The 18941-nt window shown below is 58.3% G+C and overlaps 9 protein-coding genes across 9 annotated transcripts; 4 read left to right on the top strand and 5 right to left on the bottom strand.

Moving 5' to 3' along the window:
- Positions 1–85: 85 nt before the first annotated feature.
- Positions 86–1690, top strand: GLOTRDRAFT_141466 (uncharacterized protein; the record flags this gene model as incomplete). The annotated part of the gene is made up of 6 exons (XM_007872782.1): positions 86–524; positions 584–624; positions 676–887; positions 948–1010; positions 1064–1102; positions 1153–1690. The coding sequence occupies exons 1-6, from the start codon at positions 197–199 to the stop codon at positions 1688–1690; spliced, it is 1221 nt and encodes a 406-aa protein (XP_007870973.1). The 5' UTR covers positions 86–196.
- Positions 1642–3182, bottom strand: GLOTRDRAFT_66842 (Brix-domain-containing protein). The gene is made up of 4 exons (XM_007872781.1): positions 3161–3182; positions 2972–3104; positions 2678–2914; positions 1642–2615 (listed from the first exon to the last, which is right to left on the bottom strand). Exons 1-4 carry the CDS (start codon positions 3172–3174, stop codon positions 2022–2024), a joined length of 978 nt encoding a protein of 325 aa, XP_007870972.1. The 5' UTR covers positions 3175–3182; the 3' UTR covers positions 1642–2021.
- An 846-nt stretch (positions 3183–4028) lies between these two features.
- On the top strand, positions 4029–6625 carry GLOTRDRAFT_123532 (uncharacterized protein; the record flags this gene model as incomplete). The annotated part of the gene is made up of 6 exons (XM_007872780.1): positions 4029–4054; positions 4110–5027; positions 5080–5809; positions 5863–5895; positions 5944–6177; positions 6233–6625. The coding sequence occupies 6 exons, from the start codon at positions 4029–4031 to the stop codon at positions 6623–6625; spliced, it is 2334 nt and encodes a 777-aa protein (XP_007870971.1).
- Positions 6626–8777: 2152 nt separating this feature from the next.
- Positions 8778–10070, bottom strand: GLOTRDRAFT_66839 (uncharacterized protein). The gene is made up of 3 exons (XM_007872779.1): positions 9766–10070; positions 8906–9708; positions 8778–8843 (listed from the first exon to the last, which is right to left on the bottom strand). Coding segments are annotated over exons 1-3 (990 nt in total). The 5' UTR covers positions 9951–10070; the 3' UTR covers positions 8778–8841.
- Positions 10071–10781: 711 nt separating this feature from the next.
- Positions 10782–11884, bottom strand: GLOTRDRAFT_50273 (uncharacterized protein; the record flags this gene model as incomplete). Its single annotated transcript, XM_007872645.1, has 2 exons — positions 10782–11679; positions 11736–11884. 2 exons carry the CDS (start codon positions 11882–11884, stop codon positions 10782–10784), a joined length of 1047 nt encoding a protein of 348 aa, XP_007870836.1.
- A 1697-nt stretch (positions 11885–13581) lies between these two features.
- On the bottom strand, positions 13582–13950 carry GLOTRDRAFT_133824 (uncharacterized protein; the record flags this gene model as incomplete). Its single annotated transcript, XM_007872778.1, has 1 exon — positions 13582–13950. One exon carries the CDS (start codon positions 13948–13950, stop codon positions 13582–13584), a length of 369 nt encoding a protein of 122 aa, XP_007870969.1.
- Positions 13951–14009: 59 nt separating this feature from the next.
- GLOTRDRAFT_133823 (uncharacterized protein) lies at positions 14010–15263 on the top strand (the record flags this gene model as incomplete). The annotated part of the gene is made up of 2 exons (XM_007872777.1): positions 14010–15197; positions 15249–15263. The coding sequence occupies 2 exons, from the start codon at positions 14010–14012 to the stop codon at positions 15261–15263; spliced, it is 1203 nt and encodes a 400-aa protein (XP_007870968.1).
- An 866-nt stretch (positions 15264–16129) lies between these two features.
- Positions 16130–16685, top strand: GLOTRDRAFT_50178 (uncharacterized protein; the record flags this gene model as incomplete). The annotated part of the gene is made up of 2 exons (XM_007872638.1): positions 16130–16257; positions 16328–16685. Coding segments are annotated over 2 exons (486 nt in total), but the record flags the coding sequence as incomplete, so codon positions are not given.
- An 842-nt stretch (positions 16686–17527) lies between these two features.
- On the bottom strand, positions 17528–18739 carry GLOTRDRAFT_123529 (uncharacterized protein; the record flags this gene model as incomplete). Its single annotated transcript, XM_007872776.1, has 3 exons — positions 17528–17546; positions 17596–18345; positions 18402–18739. The coding sequence occupies 3 exons, from the start codon at positions 18737–18739 to the stop codon at positions 17528–17530; spliced, it is 1107 nt and encodes a 368-aa protein (XP_007870967.1).
- Between the last annotated feature and the right edge of the window lie 202 nt (positions 18740–18941).

Genomic DNA, 18941 nt, shown 5'->3' with positions numbered 1-18941 from the left:
AGATACTTTGTCGCTTACTAAGCAGATAAGAATACAAGAGTCTGTGGCTGAGGCTGCCACCCAGCTGCAGGCAGTCCGTGGCATTGAAGGTTCTCCAGTCCAGTGTGCCGCTCTTTCGAACGCTTCAATGGCACGGACTCTCTGGACTAACCCCTTTAGCAGCGCAAGTAAACGACCTGCCAATACAGCTTCTTGAATGTTGACGGTGATACCATCTCCAAAATCAGTCATCTTCCAAGATCATCATGTTTCCCGACATATTCCATGTCTCGTCTCCTTTGCAGCTCCCACCAGCCCTCTCTCTAGACTAACCTTTGTCGCTCGTTGCACCCCGCGCCCGCGTCCGCGTCTATGGACCCTGCCCGCAATGAACTACACCATTGACGACACCCACCCCGAGATTCTCTACTCTCCCGGCGGCTGGGCCGTGCAGTCGCCCACCGACCCCGACCTGCAGTCCTTTCTTTACTCCACGTACCACGCCGCCAACGCCGATGGCGCCTCGTTCAATGTCACCTTCGGGGGTAAGGGCCTTCGCAGTCTACCGCGATGCTTGGACTCTCATGCTGGACACGTCTCTCAGGATCTGCCATCTACATATTCGGTTCGAAAGGGCCCCTGCACGTGCGCGCCAAGTACTGCGGCAGACCATACCACAGCTGACACTTTCTCCAGGCAAACTACGACGTCATCTACGACGGCACCCTGCTCGAGGGGCTCTCGGCGTACGCGCAGGACACGTCCTTCCAGCAGCCGCTCTTCCAGCATGTCTTCGATGTCGACGACGGAAGCATTGAGGGGCAGTCGCACTTTGTCTCCCTCACGGTGCGGTTCAGCGGCGCGAACAACTGGCTCGATCTCGATTATATCGTGTTCACCACGCCTTCGTACGTGCGCACTTGCTACAGCAGTAAGTACACCTGACGCATCTTTGGTATTACCCGCAGGTCTTCCTCTGCCTCGCCTGCGACGTCCGCTCCCGCGATGAGCTCCCAGCCGTGGACCAGCAGGTACATTTCACTCCCGCCCGACCAAGTGACACTCCTACTGACCTCGCACGCAGCGCTCCCGCCGTCACCACCCTCAACTACACCATCCTCGGGTAACCCCTCTCCCCTCCCCTCTCCTTCCACGCCCACTAACCCGCCCCAGCCTCCCCACAGCCTCCCCGACCCCCGCCCCCGCCCCCGCCGCGCTCCCCACCTCCTCGATCCTCGCCGTGCTCTTCGGCGCGATCACCGGCCTCGCACTGCTCATCCTCCTCGGGTTCGCGCTCATCAACCGGCGGATCACGCGCCAGCTGCAGCACAGGGACGGCGCGGGACGCCACGCGTACTCCGCCGCGCCGCGCGCCTCCCCGTCGCCCTCCCAGCCGCACTTCCCCGACCTCGCCTCGTCGCGCGCGCACACGAGCACGCGCGACCTGCAGCCGAACCGCCGCGCGACCGCCGCGAGCTACGCCTCCTCCGGCTCGCACTACGCGCCCACCGAGGCCTCGAACCCCAGCCAGTCCAGCCAGGCGCCGCTCAACCCCTCCCACCACTCGCTGCTGCCCCCGCCGGGGACGAGCCCGATCCGGTTCAACCACAATATACCGAGCATGGGCAGCCTGCGCTCGTTGCTGGGCACGAGCCGGCGGGAGAGGGCGGATGATGCGGATTCGACAAGGACGGATTTCTTGCAGGTTTAGCTGGCCTTGGCTTCCTGTCTTTTTTGGATTTTGGCGGACGGTGGCGTTGGCGTGCTACCGTTCTTGTTGGGTCGCTTGTTGTCTGCATTATAAATTATTGACGCCGTCGTCCTGTCTTTCGCTCGTTTGTATCCGTATGTCTTGTATCTGCGCTGCCCAGGTCAGGCGGTGGCGCATAGGTATGTAGTGTCAGTAGCCAAATCCATGTCAGGCTTCCATGGTCTACCTTTACGCGCACATCCGGGTGAGCTGCGGACCTCCATCGGAAAACAGCATATATACAGTAGCGGGAAACAAAAATAAGACACAAACGAAGCCCACTCGTGCGCACTCAATCCCCGGACCTGCTCCGCTTCCTCTCCCGCGGCCTCTCCTCCTCGCTCTCCTCCCCGCTCTCCCCCGGCCCCCCTCGGAGCGCCTTCATCCGCTTGCCCCTCAACCCCCCCAGCTCCTGCTTCCCCAGATGCACGCGCCCCCTCACGTCGCCCATCTCGTCGACCTCGACGTTCCGCCTCCGCTTCCCCAAGCCCTTCTGGACATCCTGTTTCTTGAGCTTCGGGCGCTTCATCGCGAGCGCGAGGAGGTGCGCGTTGGCTTCGGGGGGGACGTGGCGGCGGAGGGCGAGGTCGAGGAAGGGCCCCATGGGCGCGAGCGCGGCGCGCCCCGCGCGGTCGCGCGTGACGGTGTACGTGCGCAGGTGCACCCTGGGGAGGAGGGTCCCGTCGTCTGCGGCGCGGGCGGGGGGCGCGGGGGCCAGGGAGACGGAGACGACGTGCTCGAGCCCGGGGACGTGGATGCTCTCGAGCGCGGGCCCGCCGAAGAAGGCGAGGAGGAGCGACTTGAGCTGCGCGAGGCGCGGGTGCGTGTCGAAGAGCTCGCCCGCGAAGTGGAGCAGCGGGCGGTGGCCCGGCGTCGATTTCGGCGTCTGCGCCCCGCCGCGGTCACTGCCACCGTACGAGCGCGGGCCGGAGAAAGGGCAGGACGCACCTTGAACGCGTGCATGCTCACGAACGCCTCGATCCCCACCTCGCACATGTCCAGCACCTTGCAGTCGAACATCCTGACGAACGTGAGCCCGTGCGGGCGCTTCTTCGTGCTCTGCCCGACGACGAAGAGCGAGGCGTCGTTCTTTTGCGCCCAGAACTCGAGCGAGGACGCGTCCTCGAACGGGTGCACGGGGTTTTTCTTTGAGAAGGAGATCGCGTCGGGGCGCTTGAGCGCCATCTGCAGAGCAAAATGGCATTTTAGCGTTAGCGTTAGGAGGGGAAGGAAGGGGCGCACCAGTTCCTTCATGGCGTTGTTCACGATTTCGCCTGTATGCGTGCCCTTTACGAATATCGCCTGCCGCGGTCCCTCGACCTCCTTCGGCTCACGCGCCTCCAGCGCTCGCTTTGAGCGTGCATTTTTGGGCTTTCTGTCCGTTCATAAACGTTAGACGGCTTCAAAAGTGTGATAGAGGAGGGGACTCACACTGTGCGTAACATGGCCGTCCGAGTCGAGGAAAGGGAGGAAATTGTGATTACGTAAATGTCAGAGATCGAGAGTGGCTATGTTTTTCTCACGCTCTGTCCTGTATATCCTGCCATTTGTGGTGGATATTCTCCTCTGTGTCTCCTCGAGCATTATTGACTATTTCATGCCCTCGATGAACTTTTCTTGTGCTCTGCCAAGTTACTGTCTTGCCTTTCAATCACGTACTCTAGGTGACTGCCGGCGGAATGACAACATATCTGCGTCCCTGTGACTGATAGCCTCTCGCAAACCCAACTCGAATAACTGGTCACTGAACCGCCCAAACTGCCATTAGCTCTCACCGGGGCTATTCTCGGAATCTTCGGGTGCTTGGCCTTCAACGCTAATGGACAGTGTGCGCTACGGCTAGAACGAGTAATCATAGGTGACGGTTTACTATCGATTAGCACCGCTGACCACCGCGGTTGATGGCGCCAGCTTCTCTGCTTCCGTATGACTACATTGCCATCCCTTTGGCCGAAAGACGCGTACAAGCAACCCTTGTCCTCGTCGCCTGCAAACAATGTCGCGTTCATTGATGCTGCCGACAGGTCCTTGCAGTCTCTGGAATACCGAAACCCCGAGAGAGGATTACCTGGACGAGTATCGTCCGGGTTGAGTAGAAGGACACGTGCCCGCCACGCCTATGACGGGAGGCTCGCACTATCTATTACTATCTGCGAACGCACAAACAACCTATGGCATCACCAACACGAGGCTCTTTATGTCCGGCCCTCTCTTCTCCCCGCATGTTGTGGTATCTCGTTTGTAGTCTCCCGCTGCTCTCCCCCCTGGACTCTGCACTTGCTTCCGTTGACGAGGCACCATGTCCAGCCGCGTGCAGAGTCCCGGGTACGTCCCTACCATCCCTCCTCCGTGCAGACCCTAACCCTTATCCACTCCCCAGCTTAGACTACATCCACGATCACCTCGACAACATCCGCGAGCCCTCCCTCCCCTCCTCCCCCTCCACCTCCAGCTCGCGCGAGATCCGCCCGCTCCCGCCGCCCCCGCCGCCCACCTCCTCCCGGCGCACGCGCACGCCCGCCCAAGACGGCGTCTTCTCCAACACCACCAACCGCCTCCTCGCGCGCATCCTCGCACGAGAGGAGAGGGACGCGCGCAAGATCGACTCCATCGTCTCCCTCACCTCCTCCCAGCTCGAAAAAGAGTCCGCGCGCGCGAACGACGCCGAGCGCCGCGCCCTCGTCGCGCTCGCGCAGCTCAACACGCTCGCCGACTCGAAGCGCCTCTTGGAACAGGACGTGTCCCGGCTGCGCGAGGAGCTAAGGCTGTACAAGAACCAGCTGCAGGACGCGCAGCGCGAGATCTTCCGCGCGCAGGACATCGTCGACCGCGTCGGCAGCGAGAAGCAGGACGCCGAGGCCGAGGCCGCGCGCTGGCGGAGTATCGCGCGGCGGTGGAAGGAGGAGCGCGCGCTGGATAATGCGCGGGAGGAGGCCCACCGCCGGGGGTATGCCGAGGGCCTCCGCAGGGGGTTCGTGGAGGGGCGCAGGGAGGGGTACTATGCCAGGGAGGACGACGAGGATATGGTGGTGTACGGCGAGGAGGATGCGCCGCCGAGAGAGTGGGACAGGGACAGACGGAGGGCGGGCGAGGAGGATGCGCCGCCGAGAGAGTGGGACAGACGGAGGGCGGGCGAGGAGAATGCGCCGCCGAGAGAGCGGGACAGACGGAGGGCGGTGTCGGGTTCAGGCTCGGGTTCAGGCTCTGGTAGTGCAGACGAGCCGCCTGCACGCCCGCCGTCCGCTGCACCCCGCCCTTCTTCTCGCGCGGCTTCCCGCGCCCCCCCTCGAGCGCCTACGTGAGAGCATCCATTCCATCTCGGAGCGTGTCAACTCAGATATCCCCTGCAGACGGACCTCAAACCGCACACCCAGCTACCGCGAGCCCCGCGTCCCGGACAGCGCCCCGCACGCGCCAACGATGCCCTTCCCCACCCTCACCACCCCCGTCAACCCGCCCTCCCCACACCACGCCCCGCCCTCCCCGCTCCCGCGCTCGCCCGAGGTCATCCAGCCGATCCCGGTGTACACCGTCGGCGCCACACCACCCCATCCCCCCGTCGCCATCCCGCCCGACGGGTGGGTCCCCGCGGCCGCGCGCCTCGGCCCGGGGGGCGAGCCGCAGATACCGCTGCCGCCGCCGCACGAGATGGGCGGGGCGGCGATGATGCCGCACGAGATGGGCGGGGCGACGACGACGACGCCGCGCTCGCAGGCGCCGAGGCATCTGCACGGCGCGCAGGAGGACTCGTTCTACATCCCGCGCGCGCGCCCGGCCGTCCCGCGCTCGGACGTCCGCCCGCGCGACTACGCCTACGCGGGCGGACAGGGGCAGGGGCAGTACGCCGAGGCGCCGCCGAACGTGCTGCGCGTGCCGAATTCCCCGCCGCGCCCCGCGTCGCGCACGTCGACGCGCATATCGGACTTTGAGATCGTCAGCGCGCCCGCGTCGCGGCGCGAGACGCCTGCGCCGAGACGGGGCAGCACGCCTGGGCCCGGGATCGGGGGCGAGAGGAGCCATACCCCCGGCACGGAGCGGAGCCGGACGAGGTCGGTGGGGAGGCGGAGCGAGTCGCGCCCTGTAAGTCGCAGAGCATGAACTGTTCCTGTATATTTATTTTGTTCATAATGCAGAGGCGCTCGTCGTCGCCCCAGCCGCCACGCGAGGTGCGCTCGCACACGCCGCGTTTAACGGAGGAGACATATCATTCGCAGCCACCGCGCTCGCACACGCCCCGGGCGATGGAGGAGATGTATCAGCCGCAGACGTATCCTGAGCCCCCGCTTCCTGCGACCACTCCCAGACCCAGGACCCCTGGCGATAGTCTCAGGAGCTCGACAAAGACGCCTGTGGATAGGACGGCAACAAGGACACCTCTGGACTGGTTCTTCCGGCGGCGGGCGCGGCGGCGGGATTCGACGCCGCCCAATATAAGCGTGGAGCCGCCTGTAAGTGCTTTCGCTCCATCTGGATCACGCGCCCGAGTCTCACCTATCCATGCAGTCCGGCTCCGTGTCTACCCACTCGAGCGGGAGCAACACCTACGTCCAGCCGCACCTCCTCAGCCCCGACCGCGTCCCGCAACCCCTCCCCATGTCCCTCGACGAGCAAATGCACCACGTCCCGCCTCCCCAGCCCATCCACCACATCCCGCCAACCAGTCAATCCCCCGCCATCTTCGGGCACTCCCCCGACGGGCACCTCCCGCCGCTCTTCGTGCCCACCGGCCCGCCGGTCCCCGTTCCGCCGCCCGAGGAGACGTTCCGGATACCCTCGCCCGGCGTGAGCGCGTACTACAAGGACGTCGCGATGAAGGAGGGCCGCGATCGCGCTGGGAGCGATGCGTCGATGGAGAGCGCGCCGTTGAACCGGCCGCTGTCGATATTTAATGAGTGATGGGCGCTGCTGGCCAGCATCTGTCCGTGTGATAGGATCTCATGTTTGTATGACAACGCATTGTTGCATGGTTTGTGTATTCCTCATGTTGTACCATTAGCATTTGCATGATCAAAGACGGATCTTAGCGCTCAGTATCGCTGTGGCTCACGAACGACTCGTTCTGCATGCGAAAACTTCAAACTTTGACGTCGAGCAAACTGAGAAAGCACTACAGTAGCTTGACCCGCCTTCTCGGGATCGTTGGTATAAACTTTCTGGATCGCAATGCTTGGCCGGGACCACACAGGAAAGCAACACAGGAATATGCAGTCGTACGACATTCTCCCCAGACCAGTCGTGTATTCAGTGTATCGTGAACGATCACAACATAAACGGACCACAATTCTAGGGCAGTCACGAATCATACCGATCCATTATGATGGGACAAACGTCTGCATCGCATCCAGGCGCGTTCCCATGTTACTGTGGCAAGGAAGAAGATTCGTACGCCAAGAGACATGTAAATGCTCAAGGAGACGTACCTGTTCCAGATCAAAGTACTCGGACAGATGGTCCCACAGCAGTTGACGCAACTGCTCTGAGTTACTGACCAGCGTTCCGACGCACTCGTCGCACAAGTCCTTCGCTCAGTCGTCGAGTTCGTTTCCCACAAGACTATGCAGCAGATGCAACGGGTCATCGCTGTGGTAAATAGCGACCGCCAGATCACGCTTTACCTTCCGTCTTGCGTTGGCAGAGCATCCATCCCTGAAGTCGGGCCTTTCTGGCCTGGCAGTCTCCTCGGGGAACCCTTCTTCGCGATCCTCGTACCGGTGCCATTGGAACGACCAAGACATAATTGCAACACGGGCGGCACTCTCCAATCTCGCGGTCCCGCTAAGCAAGTGGTAGTATTCATCCGGTAGACTTGGCTGTCCTTGTGCCATGGTAGAATGTCGCGTCCTTCAACCATTCTTGAGTCTCAGCTCCATCAGCGCCCCACAGTATAGATAGCCTGGAAAGATGATAGAAAGCGGAAGGCAACATGGCGGATACCCTGCACGTTCTCGCCAGCTGTATTGCTGAGATCGACTCCGGCAGGTGATTGTCCAGAGGCTCATTGCATGACATGGAGTCGCAGGTATCGAGCCGTTCGTGCCATACCTTTTGTTTGGCCTCTACTCCTTTGTCCAGAGTATCCCAAGCTTGGAGGGACGTCGGCCAATATTCTTCCAGACGTGGGATGATTTGGGGCTTGACGATGTCTATCTCACATTTATCTGCTATGGTCAATAGCGGTTGGATAGCCGCGGGTGGGGCATAGACGTTGGGAGGGAACAGCCCCAGTCAAGAAATGTCAGAGACGGAAGATGAACAAAGAAGACCCGCATACGCCTCCTGGTATAGAAGCGTCAGCAGGGCCTCCAGTACCTCCATATTGTGGGCATATGAACGAGCGGTAATCCCTCCCAGAATTCATTGACGGCCGACACGAGCAAGATGAACATGTCGGCGAATATGGGCGCACCCTTAGAGAGCATCGAGCTATGCACTCGGAAGCCGATACGTGGACCTGCATCGTTCAGCGCACGCACAATAATACTCCCATCCGAAAGCCATAAAGTCTCGTTCCGCTCCTCCGGGGTCGTATGACACGGAGGCCTTTTGGCGCTTGGGGGCGCTAGAGTTGTCGTCCATTACCGAAGGAGGAGCAGGTACGAGTGAGATAGCGGGAGACAGCAGTGATCACGACAGTAAGACCATTGCAAGGCTCACCTGTGGTCAGCCATCCAGGTCATCATCACGATGGCGATATCAATCAAGTGCCTGGTCCGAAGAACAATATCGCAGTGGGTGAACGAACACTGTGACAGCCATGCACCTCCCAAACCGTTGCAACCGAAGTACGCACTCCACTTGCTGCAGTCTTAGTGCGGACTCAAGCAGCGGGCGGGGCTGGGGCTTTACGCGTACGAAGGAGGGACGTACGGCTTGGATTAACTGTCGACGTTTCGATCTGATACGCGTGATGTCTTGTATTATCTCTCGGAGAGCGGTAGCACAAGTACTTTGTGCGGTTGCTCACTGTACGCTGAGTTTGAATGTTCGAGATCACTGCATTAAGCAAGGAACGTAGAGTAGACATTATGAAGCGAATAGGGGTGCCTGCGCAATAACAACGAATTTCTCCCGACTAATGGCGATGCCACTAACTAGGAGGATGCCTTCCGCCATTCTGTGAAGATAAACACGGCCGAGTCAGAATTGAATTACCCAATCAAAAGGAAACCGACGTACATATCGTATCGATATTGAAAAACTCGGGAAGATGCTCCCAGAGATACTTTCGTAAGGCTGACGCTTTCTCCATGACAATGAAGACGCATCTCGGGCATACATCCTTTGGCTCATTGTGCAGAGGGAACGAAGCGTAGGTCTGCAGCGTTCGCAGCACGTCGGGATGCGACGCGATCGCCTTCTCCAAGTCCGAAATCATGTTGCGTCTTGCGTTCCTAGAGCACCCCTCGTCCTCATGATCTGAAACGCCGGCCTCAGCCAGAATATCCCCGGGGAGCTCGACGTGTTCAAACTTCCAACCGCGAACATGACGCTGGGCAGCATTTTGCAATCTAGTACGTCCCGCGAGAAGATTGTAGTAGTCGTTCCCGGGCAGGCTTTTCCACCTCGCAGTACGCGTTCCCATGAACAGACGCCCCCTCTGAATGGATGGGTATGTCTCTGTGCCGTCCGGGCCCCATTCGATGGACAGGCGGGACAGGTGGTAGAAGGCGGAAGGAAGGATAGCAGGGATCTTGTATTGCTTTGCCAGTTGTATGGCGGCCACCGGTTCAGGAAGGTGATGGTCCAAAGGCTCGTCACAAGTAGGACCAGTGCAATTATGCCTCGAGTGCCATCCCTCCCGCATAGCCGTGATCTCGGCTTCCAGTGTATCCCAGGCTGGCAGACTCGTGGGCCAGTCCTCCATCAGACGCGCGACAACCTGCGTCCTCAAGTGTTCCACCTCGTATTTGGTAGCTAGACCTAGCAACGGTCCAACCAGAGCGGGCGTGTTAGGATCCAGACGTTTGACGGGGAGAGCTCTAGCGAATGCGTGAGTCGACGGTACATAGACCTCTAGCGAGTAAAAGGACACGTACGCTTCCTGATAGAGGATCTTCAGAAACATCTCCAGCGCCTCTGCTGCGTCCGGCATCTGTACCACAGGCAATCCCTCGAAGGACTCGTTTACATTCGACGGTGGTAGTGTGAACATGTCGGCGAAAATGGGAGATACTTTGCAGAGCATTGACCTGTGAACGAGAAAGCCAGTTTCCTGTCTCATTCAGAGCACGCAGAATGATATTTCCGTCCGAAAGCCATAGCGTCCCGTGCTTCGTGAAAGTGGGGCTCTCCGCCTCGCCACCTCGTCCTGATTGCTCACTTTGCGAAGAGAGTCTTCGTCGTTTCTGCCGGTTATCGGTTTCGTCCATAGAACCAGGTGACGAGAGAGACACGAAAGAGCAATGGTGCTGTAGTCATCGATAAATATTCGCGTAGCAGAAAGCCACCAAGAAGGAACTAGAAGGCACTACGCCGTAACGCGACCCCGTCACATCAAATGCCACAAACGCCACCGGTGAATCCGCAGACTGCTAATTCCCCAAGTCGTCTGTTACACTCCAATTCAAAAATACCCACTGTGTCTAAGACCAGCACAAATTTCCTGGGCATTCTCCCTATTTGTTCCCAGGCGTTGGACGAGGCTGTAATAGGGTGACGGTTTCGTTGATAGGCAGGACAGGTATGCTAACCTGACCTAGGTATAATTTTCTCAGCAGAGCAACAATTCCAAGCCTTCGGCGCGCGAGCGCTGTGGAAGCTCTCATACAAGTCGAAGTGGGTATAACAGCCTTGGTCGACAGAGAGAAACAATCCAATACCGTGAGTCAGAGCAGAAACCAAAGGTGGTCTCGCAGTATGCGTCATTCAATGACGATCCCTGAGGAGTTCACCGTTGCCCCGGGGACGCCGGCCGTATTTTCGTATAGTCTGAAGCTCGCAATGGGCGACCTTGGTCACACCGTTAGTTGGAATTCCCGCTCGCGATCGGTGTAAATAGGCTGCAAGGTCACTCGATAGCACACCGTACATGTGCAATACCGTTTTCCGGCAATCATGCGTAGAAACCCGGCCTCGCCGATGGCGAGCTACAGCTGCAAAGCCGCAAGGACCATACATTAGCTAGTGCACCCACTGACCACGAACACTGGCTGCGTACCAAGTCAAGCTCGAAGAATTCTGGGAGGCGGCCCCAAAGATCGCGGCGCAGTTGCCGGGCTTCAGTGGTGAAAGTGAGAAGGCACTGTGAGCATAGACCGTCGGATAATTCGTCACATTGAACATCCGTAAATCGCCGTAGTACATGCAGGACGTCGTCGGCGTTGCTCACGGCCTCGAGGATATCCTGCCTGGTCTTCCATCGCGCAGACTCCGAGCACGGATCGTCGTCTGGCTCATCTTCGTCCTCATCCGAGCCTTCGCCGAAGTGGTAGCTAAAAGTCCATCCACGAATTTGCGAGTCTACGGCGGCCTTCAGGCGAGCGCGGCCGACATGGAGGCAGTAGTGATCCTCCGCAGACAGGCTCTTCCATTTAGCAGTTCGTACCCCCCGGTGGCGAGACATCCTCTGTCTCTCTTCATTCCGCTCCGAGCCGTCCGGCCCCCATTGGATGGACAAGCGGGAAAGGTGGTAGAAGGCTGCCGGAAGGATGGAGCGGACGCCGTGTTTCTTCGCAAGCTGTATCGCCGACACCGGCTCGGGGAGGTATTTATCCAGGTACTCCGGGCAGCTCAAGCCGCCGCAGGGTTTGTGCTGGAAGTGCCAGTCGCGATTCATAGCCTCGATCTCCGCCTCCAAGGTATCCCATTTGTAAAGGGTCGTAGGCCAGTCCTCGGTGAGACGCTGCACAATCTGGCTGCGAACGTTGTCTATTTCGTACTTGGCCGCGATCTCGAATAGCGGTCCCACCTGAGCGGGCGTGTTGGGATCAAGACGCTTTAGAGGAAGATTTCTGGTTCGAACGTGGGCCCAATAAGAAATGGGACGACAAAGAGAATCGGAACGTACGCTTCTTGGTAGAGTATTTTCAGTAACTGTTCGAGCACCTCTGCGCCGTCCGGCATTCGAACCACGGGCGACCCTTCAAAGGATTCGTTCACATTCGACGGCGGAAGGGTGAACATGTCGGCGAATACCGGGGATACCTTGCATAACATGGACCTATGCACGCGAAAGCCAAGCCATTCTCTGTTTTGATTCACGGCACGCAGGATGATGTTCCCGTCCGCAAGCCATAGGCTCTCGTGCACCTTAAACGTCGGTGGCTCGGGCTCTGTGTCTTGGTCGCATCCCCATTCCTTGCTTTGCTGTGAGAATCTTGGTCGCTTCAGTGGATTAGAAGTCCCCTCCATTGGGCAAGATGACTATCAATATCCGATAAAAACCAAGGAGCGCAGAAGACGGTACGATTCCGAAGACACAGATGAGCGACGCGCTTGAGCACTTTGCGCGTCCTGTCACGCGTCTGGTCACAGCAAGTGGTGGGGAACATTCTCCCTGCCATATAGCGTGCGAGGGAGAGAAACTGCAACGCGCGCGCTGTCCGCAGATATCTAACTACATACATCCGACTCTTGAATGTTGGTCAGTGCAATGCCAAGGGACCAAATCCCAAAAACACCTGTGAAAGGGACGGACTTCGGGAAGTACATGGAACCCTGATATCATCGAGGCTATAGAGATTCAACTTCTGCGGTCTTACCAACGAGACGCAACAAGAAGAGTGGGAATGATGGGTGACAACTGCCCCAACTCGCCAGCATAGGGCAACCACGACCTTACAGCCTTCGTCTCAAGGTGATCATCCAAAGATGGAGGGTGACACCAAATCAACGTCCTTGGAGTTCGAGATGTAGTGGCCTAATCTTGAGATACGTGCACACCACGCTGTTACAGTTTCAAAGGCGAGATAAACACGAGAGCGAATAGGCTACAAGTGTCAAAGCGAGTTTCAACTTCACGAATGCTGACGGAGGACGTCGGAAGCCGGGACAGACGTCGGCGGCAGGAGCTCGCACACGCCAACCGAATAATCCGAGGTTTCCGAGCGACGATTGTTGCATCATCGCTGCACTGATTACTCGGTCCAAGAAAAGATGTCCTCGATTCCGAAGAAAGTACGAACTAGACACGAGTTGACAGGGCTAAGGAGCGACTCACAAATCCCGTCTCCTCTATCAGATGGTACACCACGGTCAGGGCATTTTCCGTGAACGCATATCTGCACGCGAGAAGCTATAACGGTCCTGTTCGAGCTCACTGGCGAACGGACATGCGTAGGCAGGTCTCAAGCCACTCACTCGATAGGGGCCCACGGTGAAATATAGACTCACTGGATTTATACCCCTGATATGAAGGTACGAGCAAATCAACGTTGACGACGACCTGAATAGCACGCTCCGTATCAGCAGGTTTCGTCGCAGTTCTTCCGAGACAGCAATTGTTAATGGGGGATTCTTCAAGCTGAGACGTTAGCAGAGCAGTACCCGTTTAAGCCTGGATTACGAGTGATTCAACGAAGAGTATGAGCCGGTGCCCAACGCGAAACATAACGATGTTGCACGCGGTCGGCGGGCGTTGTGGAGATGGGAAATTGCCAAAAAAGGGGTGCAATGCCGAGTGAGCAGAGCGTGTGATCAGCCGTTGTCTGTTTCGTCCCCGCACCACGAAAACAAACGAAAACCGGTCCTCCAGCATCTGCTGCCCCCACGCTCCTTTGCACTACGCTCCCGCATGGAATACAACTGACTCGTCGCAACTCGCAATTCCTGATCGTGTGATTATCGACCGACATGTCATTGACATTGACCCCCCGTAAGTGACCGATTTCACGCTGCGGGGCGATAACTGACACCTATCTGACAGCCTTTTCGCTGCCCGACACGAGCACTACCACCTCGTCGACATCGACGAGCGTGTCGACGACGTCAGAGACGACCACGTCGACCAGCAGCAGCCCGACTACGTCCAGCACCACCACCTCGAGGACCACTTCCTCGACGACATCAACATCGTCTGCTCCGACAACGACATCTTCTACCACCTCCACCTCCACTTCCACCTCCGCCACTTCCACCTCGTCTTCCACCTCGTCTTCGTCGTCTACCTCGTCGACCTCGAGCAGTACCACTTCGTCCTCGAGAACCTCGATCACCCCGATCCCGACAACCCATTTCGAGACCTCGACTGGCGCAGATGGTTCCCTCGTGACTGTAACAGTCATCACGCAGACGACTCCGACCCAGGGATCTAACCAGAACAGCACCAAGGGGGCTACGCCGTATGTATCCGACTCTTTATCACCTATTTGACCCCTCACCCCTTTCCAGCTTCTTCTCCAACAAGGGCGCCGTAGCCGGCGTATTCACCGTTGTCGGCCTCTTCGTCGCCGCCCTCCTCTTCTTCCTCATCACCACCTACATCCGCAAGCGGCGCGCACGGCGCTTCGACGACGAGGTCGACGAAGCCGCGCGTGAAGCCGCGGCGACCGCCTACACCGCGAACCCCTACCTCGACGATGACGACGACGACTTCGCCATGCGGAACGCAGCCGCCAAGTACGAGCCGACGCCGACCGTCACGAGCCACGGCACCTACGCGCAGCCGCCCATGGGCGCCGAGAGCTACGGCATGCGCGAGATCCACCCGTCGCAGATGCCGATGACGATGGGTCAGCAGGCGGGGCCGCCGCCCGTTCCCTACGACCCCTCGACGTACGGGATGGCCGGGGTGGGCGTACAGAGGGCGCGGAGCAGGAGGGACGGCCCCGACGCTAGCGCGCCGGAGCAGACGCCGTACAACCGCTTCGCGTCGCCCCCTATACCCGAGGCGTACCCGGATCCAGCGGGGCGGTACAGAGGCGGGAACACCCCGCACGACTGGGACCTCCTGCAGGCCGCCGGCCTCGCCGACCAGACGCCCTTCTCCGACCCGTACGCGGCGGTGAACGCGAACCTCGTGCGCGGGCCGTCGCACACGCAATCCTCGACGTCCGCTCACAGCGGCGGGTCCGCCGGCGCGCCGGGGTTGAACCGCCAGCCGTCCGTCGGCGCCGCCGGATTGCTATCGACGCCGTCGGACAGCGCGCACGCGCACACGCCGCCGACGTCGCAAGAATCATACGCCGCGCACTACAAGCCCGACTTCCCCGGCCAGGCCTACCGCGGGGTGAACCCGAACTCGCACTCCGCGCTCGAGACGCTCGGCGCGGGCCAGGCGGAGGACCCGTACGGCGGGTACGTCGAGCCCATGCCGAACCCGCACGCGCACGCGATCCCGAACCCGTTCGACACCCGCCACTCGTACGCGGACGAGAGCGAGGAGGAGCACCGCGAGGAGAGCCCGCCGCAGTACGAGGCGGGGCCGAGCGGCGAGCACCTCCCGCCGCCGAATCCCAAGGGCGGGCGCCGGGACGCGGAGACGGAGAGTATCCGGGACGATGAAGATTATGGCGCGGGCCGGGTGCTCAGGGTACGTTCATGTTTTAATGGTGCTGCGCGATCCCTGCTGATGTTTTTGTAGGTCGCGAACGAGTAGACGATTCTTACCAGGCTGCAAGTACCCTTATCTATCGCTCTCCCGCGGCGGGTTCCGGGGGCTGCAAAATTGCGGCGGACCGTTGGCGCCGCTGGTGCATCTTGTATGTACTACTTTGACCGCCGCTCTTGTGACACTTCACCGCCCTCCGAGTCCGCTGTACTACATCGATACCACGTCCCCCTTGCTTTCTGTCTGCTATCTTATCTGGTTCAGTTATTTCTTACCTCGTGCCCTCTTCGTCCCTCTCCCTCCTCTCGAGCACATCGCTCCGGCCCGCGGCCGAGTTCTTTGGACCCTTCCATGACTGACCGCTCCCAGGGATTTTCTCTTTCGAGTCGAGTCGGACTCGGACCTTTATTCGTAGCTGCGTATATTAGGCGTCATCTCTTTGTTTCCTAATGGGGGGTCCGTTGGGTTTTGCGGGACACTTAAGCTTGTCGAGCCGTTGTTTGGGCTGTATGTGCAGGTTAGAGTCCTGCTGTGACTCGCAATCCTATTTATTTGGTGAACGTGATGTGCTTTGGGAATTGGTTAGGGTTGTTGTAGTTCTCCGCACAGTAGTGAAGCACAGTGAAATTTACTTCCGTAGCGCCACCGGCGCGAGTCGATCGTGTCTCTAATTGATCGCGTCCTGAGCCTTTCCTTCGCTCATTTCGTGCTGTCTTTCCGGGCGTACATGCGCTTCTTCCTCTCGGATGGACAGCAATGATAACTTGACAAAGGTCTCGAGTCCGCAGGGAGCGCCGTCCCTGACCATGAACAAGCACGAGACGCTATGGCTTCTAGACGGCAGCGTAGTGCTCAGCGCTGCCAACCTCGTCGGATTTTGCGTAACATAGATCCTTGCTTTGCAAGGTTCTCCAATATTCGCGGACATGTTCGCCCTGCCACCGTCAGATTCGAACGAATCCTACGAGAGACGACCGTGCATCCAGATGCCAGATAGTGCCGAAGATCTGGAGGCAGTCTTGAGGTTATTATACTATGAGACGTATGGGTCGTTCTATTGTTTGCACCTCGTTCGGTTTCAGGGCATCTTCTCACTGCGATTCTTGATGCAGGACGCTGTCACTCGAACGCCTCGACCCCAAGACGCCGTCAATAGTAGACCCAATACTATCAATAGCGACTAAATACGAGATACGCGTCCTGAGGGAGCCAATAATCAAACAACTGACTGAAGACTGGCCCACGACCCTGAAGGCTTGGGATGTATTGGAGAAGGAGATCGCAGTCATGCTGAAAGCCGCGTACGACGATCCGGTGGTCTTCATTATGGATGACCACCTTCCCGAACCCGTCTCGGCCATTCGACTGGCCTACAAGTGCGGGGTGCCCACCATTCTTCCTGCTGCATTTTACCACCTTTCCCGTCTGCCTATGCGATGGGACCGGACGGAACTGAAGACAATCGGTTGATGCAGCTAACCGCGTTGAGCTATGGGGCACGCAGTGCGAGGTGGAAAAGCCTGCTAGGCGAGGACTACTACCGGTTGCTCACTGGACGCGAAAAACTAAAGTGCGCCGCATATGATCAAATCATGAAGTGGACATTCTCACCCCCCGCAGACGATGATGATGATGAATATGGCAATGATGACGAGGACATGAATGAATATCAAGCATGCTCGCGCCATGGAAAGAAGAGGCTCTTTCAAACCTTGAAGCAGGATGTTGATCAGTTCAACGACATACTCGGCATTCTGCACCGCTACTCCAAGGACAGCCCAACTTTTATAGTGCTTGATGGTTTGTGCTGGCGATGCAGACCGATATTCCAGCAAAAAGCTGGGGAACTGCGATGGCACCTTTGGGATCGTCTTCCGGAGTTCTTCGGCCTGGATCACATTGTGCGTCTACGTATACCAGCACTCATCCGCGTTTCTCGATTGCTCACCGTCTGCGCAGGAGTAGAGACGTATCTCTGAATATAACTACATATGTGAGCTATCATGGACCCTTTCAATTGCTCCTGTCTTCACGTCGGGCTTTCATTCTGACAAGTCGCACCACTTCCCCAGATAACGCGATTATATTGTCCCCTGCTGCTCATCATATGCTGAAGGTAACACAGGGAGTGTGCATCTACGGTATTCTCTACGAGTCTTCACCCATGCCCGTGAGATAACGATCCATGGCTAAATATTACGCACTGGGAGAGGTAAGCAGTTGATACAAATTGGAATCTGTAGATGCCGCATATAATAATACAATGACGAGTTCGTCCGGCGACAACCTTGGTTCATGCTAGAGGCGTAGTCCTATTGCTGCTCAGCTGCGCTGCAGGCAAGTTAGGGGATGCGAACGGCACATCAATCAAAGGACGGACCGGCTGATGTTGAAAAACTCGGGCAGACGCCTCCACAAATTCTCTCGCAGCTCCGGCAATTTTTCGGTCTGAATATACGAAGAACAAGACGAACAAATTTTCCACTGCGAACGCAGAGCTTGCTTCCGCTTTGTCCGCAGAACATCCAAAACGTCGTCATCGTTACCAATCGCCTCCTCGAAATCACATTGTAACCGCCATCGTGCCCTCTCTGAACATATACTCTCATCCTCCGAGTCCGAGTCATCATCATGGTGTGGAAAGTCCCAGTCAAAGATTGCCTTGCTTGCGGCATCTTTCAGTCTCATCCGTCCCGTCAGGAGGTTGTAATAGTCGTCGACTTTCAGACTCTTCCACTTCGCAGTCCGCACACCTCGCATAAGGTAGCTCCTGTGCTGCTTCTTCGGCTCAGCACCGTCAGGGCCATATGCGATGGACAGCCTCGAGAGGTGGTAGAAAGCGGCGGGGAGGATGGCAGGGATCCCGTACGTCTTGGCCAACTGGATTGCGGAGGCGGGCTCCGGGAGGTGTTTGTCGAGATATGTCTTGTGTTTGTCATACCATTCCTCCTGCATGGCGGCGATCTCAGCTTCGAGCGTATCCCACGCGTGGAGAGTTGTCGGCCAGTCCTCCGTAAGACGGTCGACGATCTGGGACCGCACACTGGCAATCTCGTACTTGGTAGCCAGAGATAACACGGGCCGGACGAGAGAGGGGGTATTCGGGTCAAGGCGCTTGAGAGGGAGAGGTCTACAGGAAGCGTAGGAAAACATTGCCCACCAGTCAGTCAGCGAGAGCGCACGCACCGGTCGTGATAAATGTGCTTCAACAGCATCTCCAGCGCCTCTGCGCTATCAGGTATCCGGACTACTGGCACTCCCTCGCAGGTCTCATTTGCATCCGACGGGGGCAGGGTGAACATATCTGCGAATATCGGGGAGACCTTGCAAAGCATGGATCGGTGTATGCGGAAGCCAATTCCGTGTCCTTTCTTGTTTAAAGCGCAAAGAATGATGTTCCCGTCCGTAAGCCATAAAGACTCATGGTGCTCGAAATCCCGTGGCACCGCCTGTTGGTCGCCTTCAGGTTGCTGGTCAGAGTCATCGACCCTACGCCGTTTCAGGGGTTGAGGGCTGCTGTCCATAATCGGAGGAAGTAAGGGACGCAACAGTCGAGCTAGAGTTGACAATAAGCGGGAAAAGAGAGGGTCGTGCTTTCTTTATAGCAGGGGACAAAGGGCTTTGCGAGTCCGACGCGACCCGTCACGCGTTCCATTATGTACGTGACTTCGGCACGTGACCGCCCGCCTGTGGCGGTCAATTCTGCCACTTCGCGCGTCAAGCTTT

The sequence above is a fragment of the Gloeophyllum trabeum genome, assembly GCF_000344685.1.
Source record: "Gloeophyllum trabeum ATCC 11539 unplaced genomic scaffold GLOTRscaffold_00019, whole genome shotgun sequence".
In the NCBI taxonomy this organism is placed as follows: Eukaryota; Fungi; Basidiomycota; class Agaricomycetes; order Gloeophyllales; family Gloeophyllaceae; genus Gloeophyllum; species Gloeophyllum trabeum.
The sequence above is the reverse complement of the archived record's forward strand: the minus strand, read 5'-3'. Positions and strand labels throughout refer to the sequence as shown.

Bases quoted from the DNA above. Each gene is read 5' to 3' on its own strand.
- GLOTRDRAFT_66839 (XM_007872779.1), bottom strand. From the start codon at position 9,950: ATGAGACAGGAAACTGGCTTTCTCGTTCACAGGTCAATGCTCTGCAAA. The intron at 9,709-9,765 runs GTACGTGTCCTT...CGCATTCGCTAG, and splicing joins AAGATCCTCTATCAGGAAGC to AGCTCTCCCCGTCAAACGTC.
- GLOTRDRAFT_66842 (XM_007872781.1), bottom strand. The intron at 2,915-2,971 runs GTGCGCCCCTTC...TTTGCTCTGCAG, and splicing joins ACAACGCCATGAAGGAACTG to ATGGCGCTCAAGCGCCCCGA. The intron at 2,616-2,677 runs GTGCGTCCTGCC...GGCGGGGCGCAG, and splicing joins TGAGCATGCACGCGTTCAAG to ACGCCGAAATCGACGCCGGG.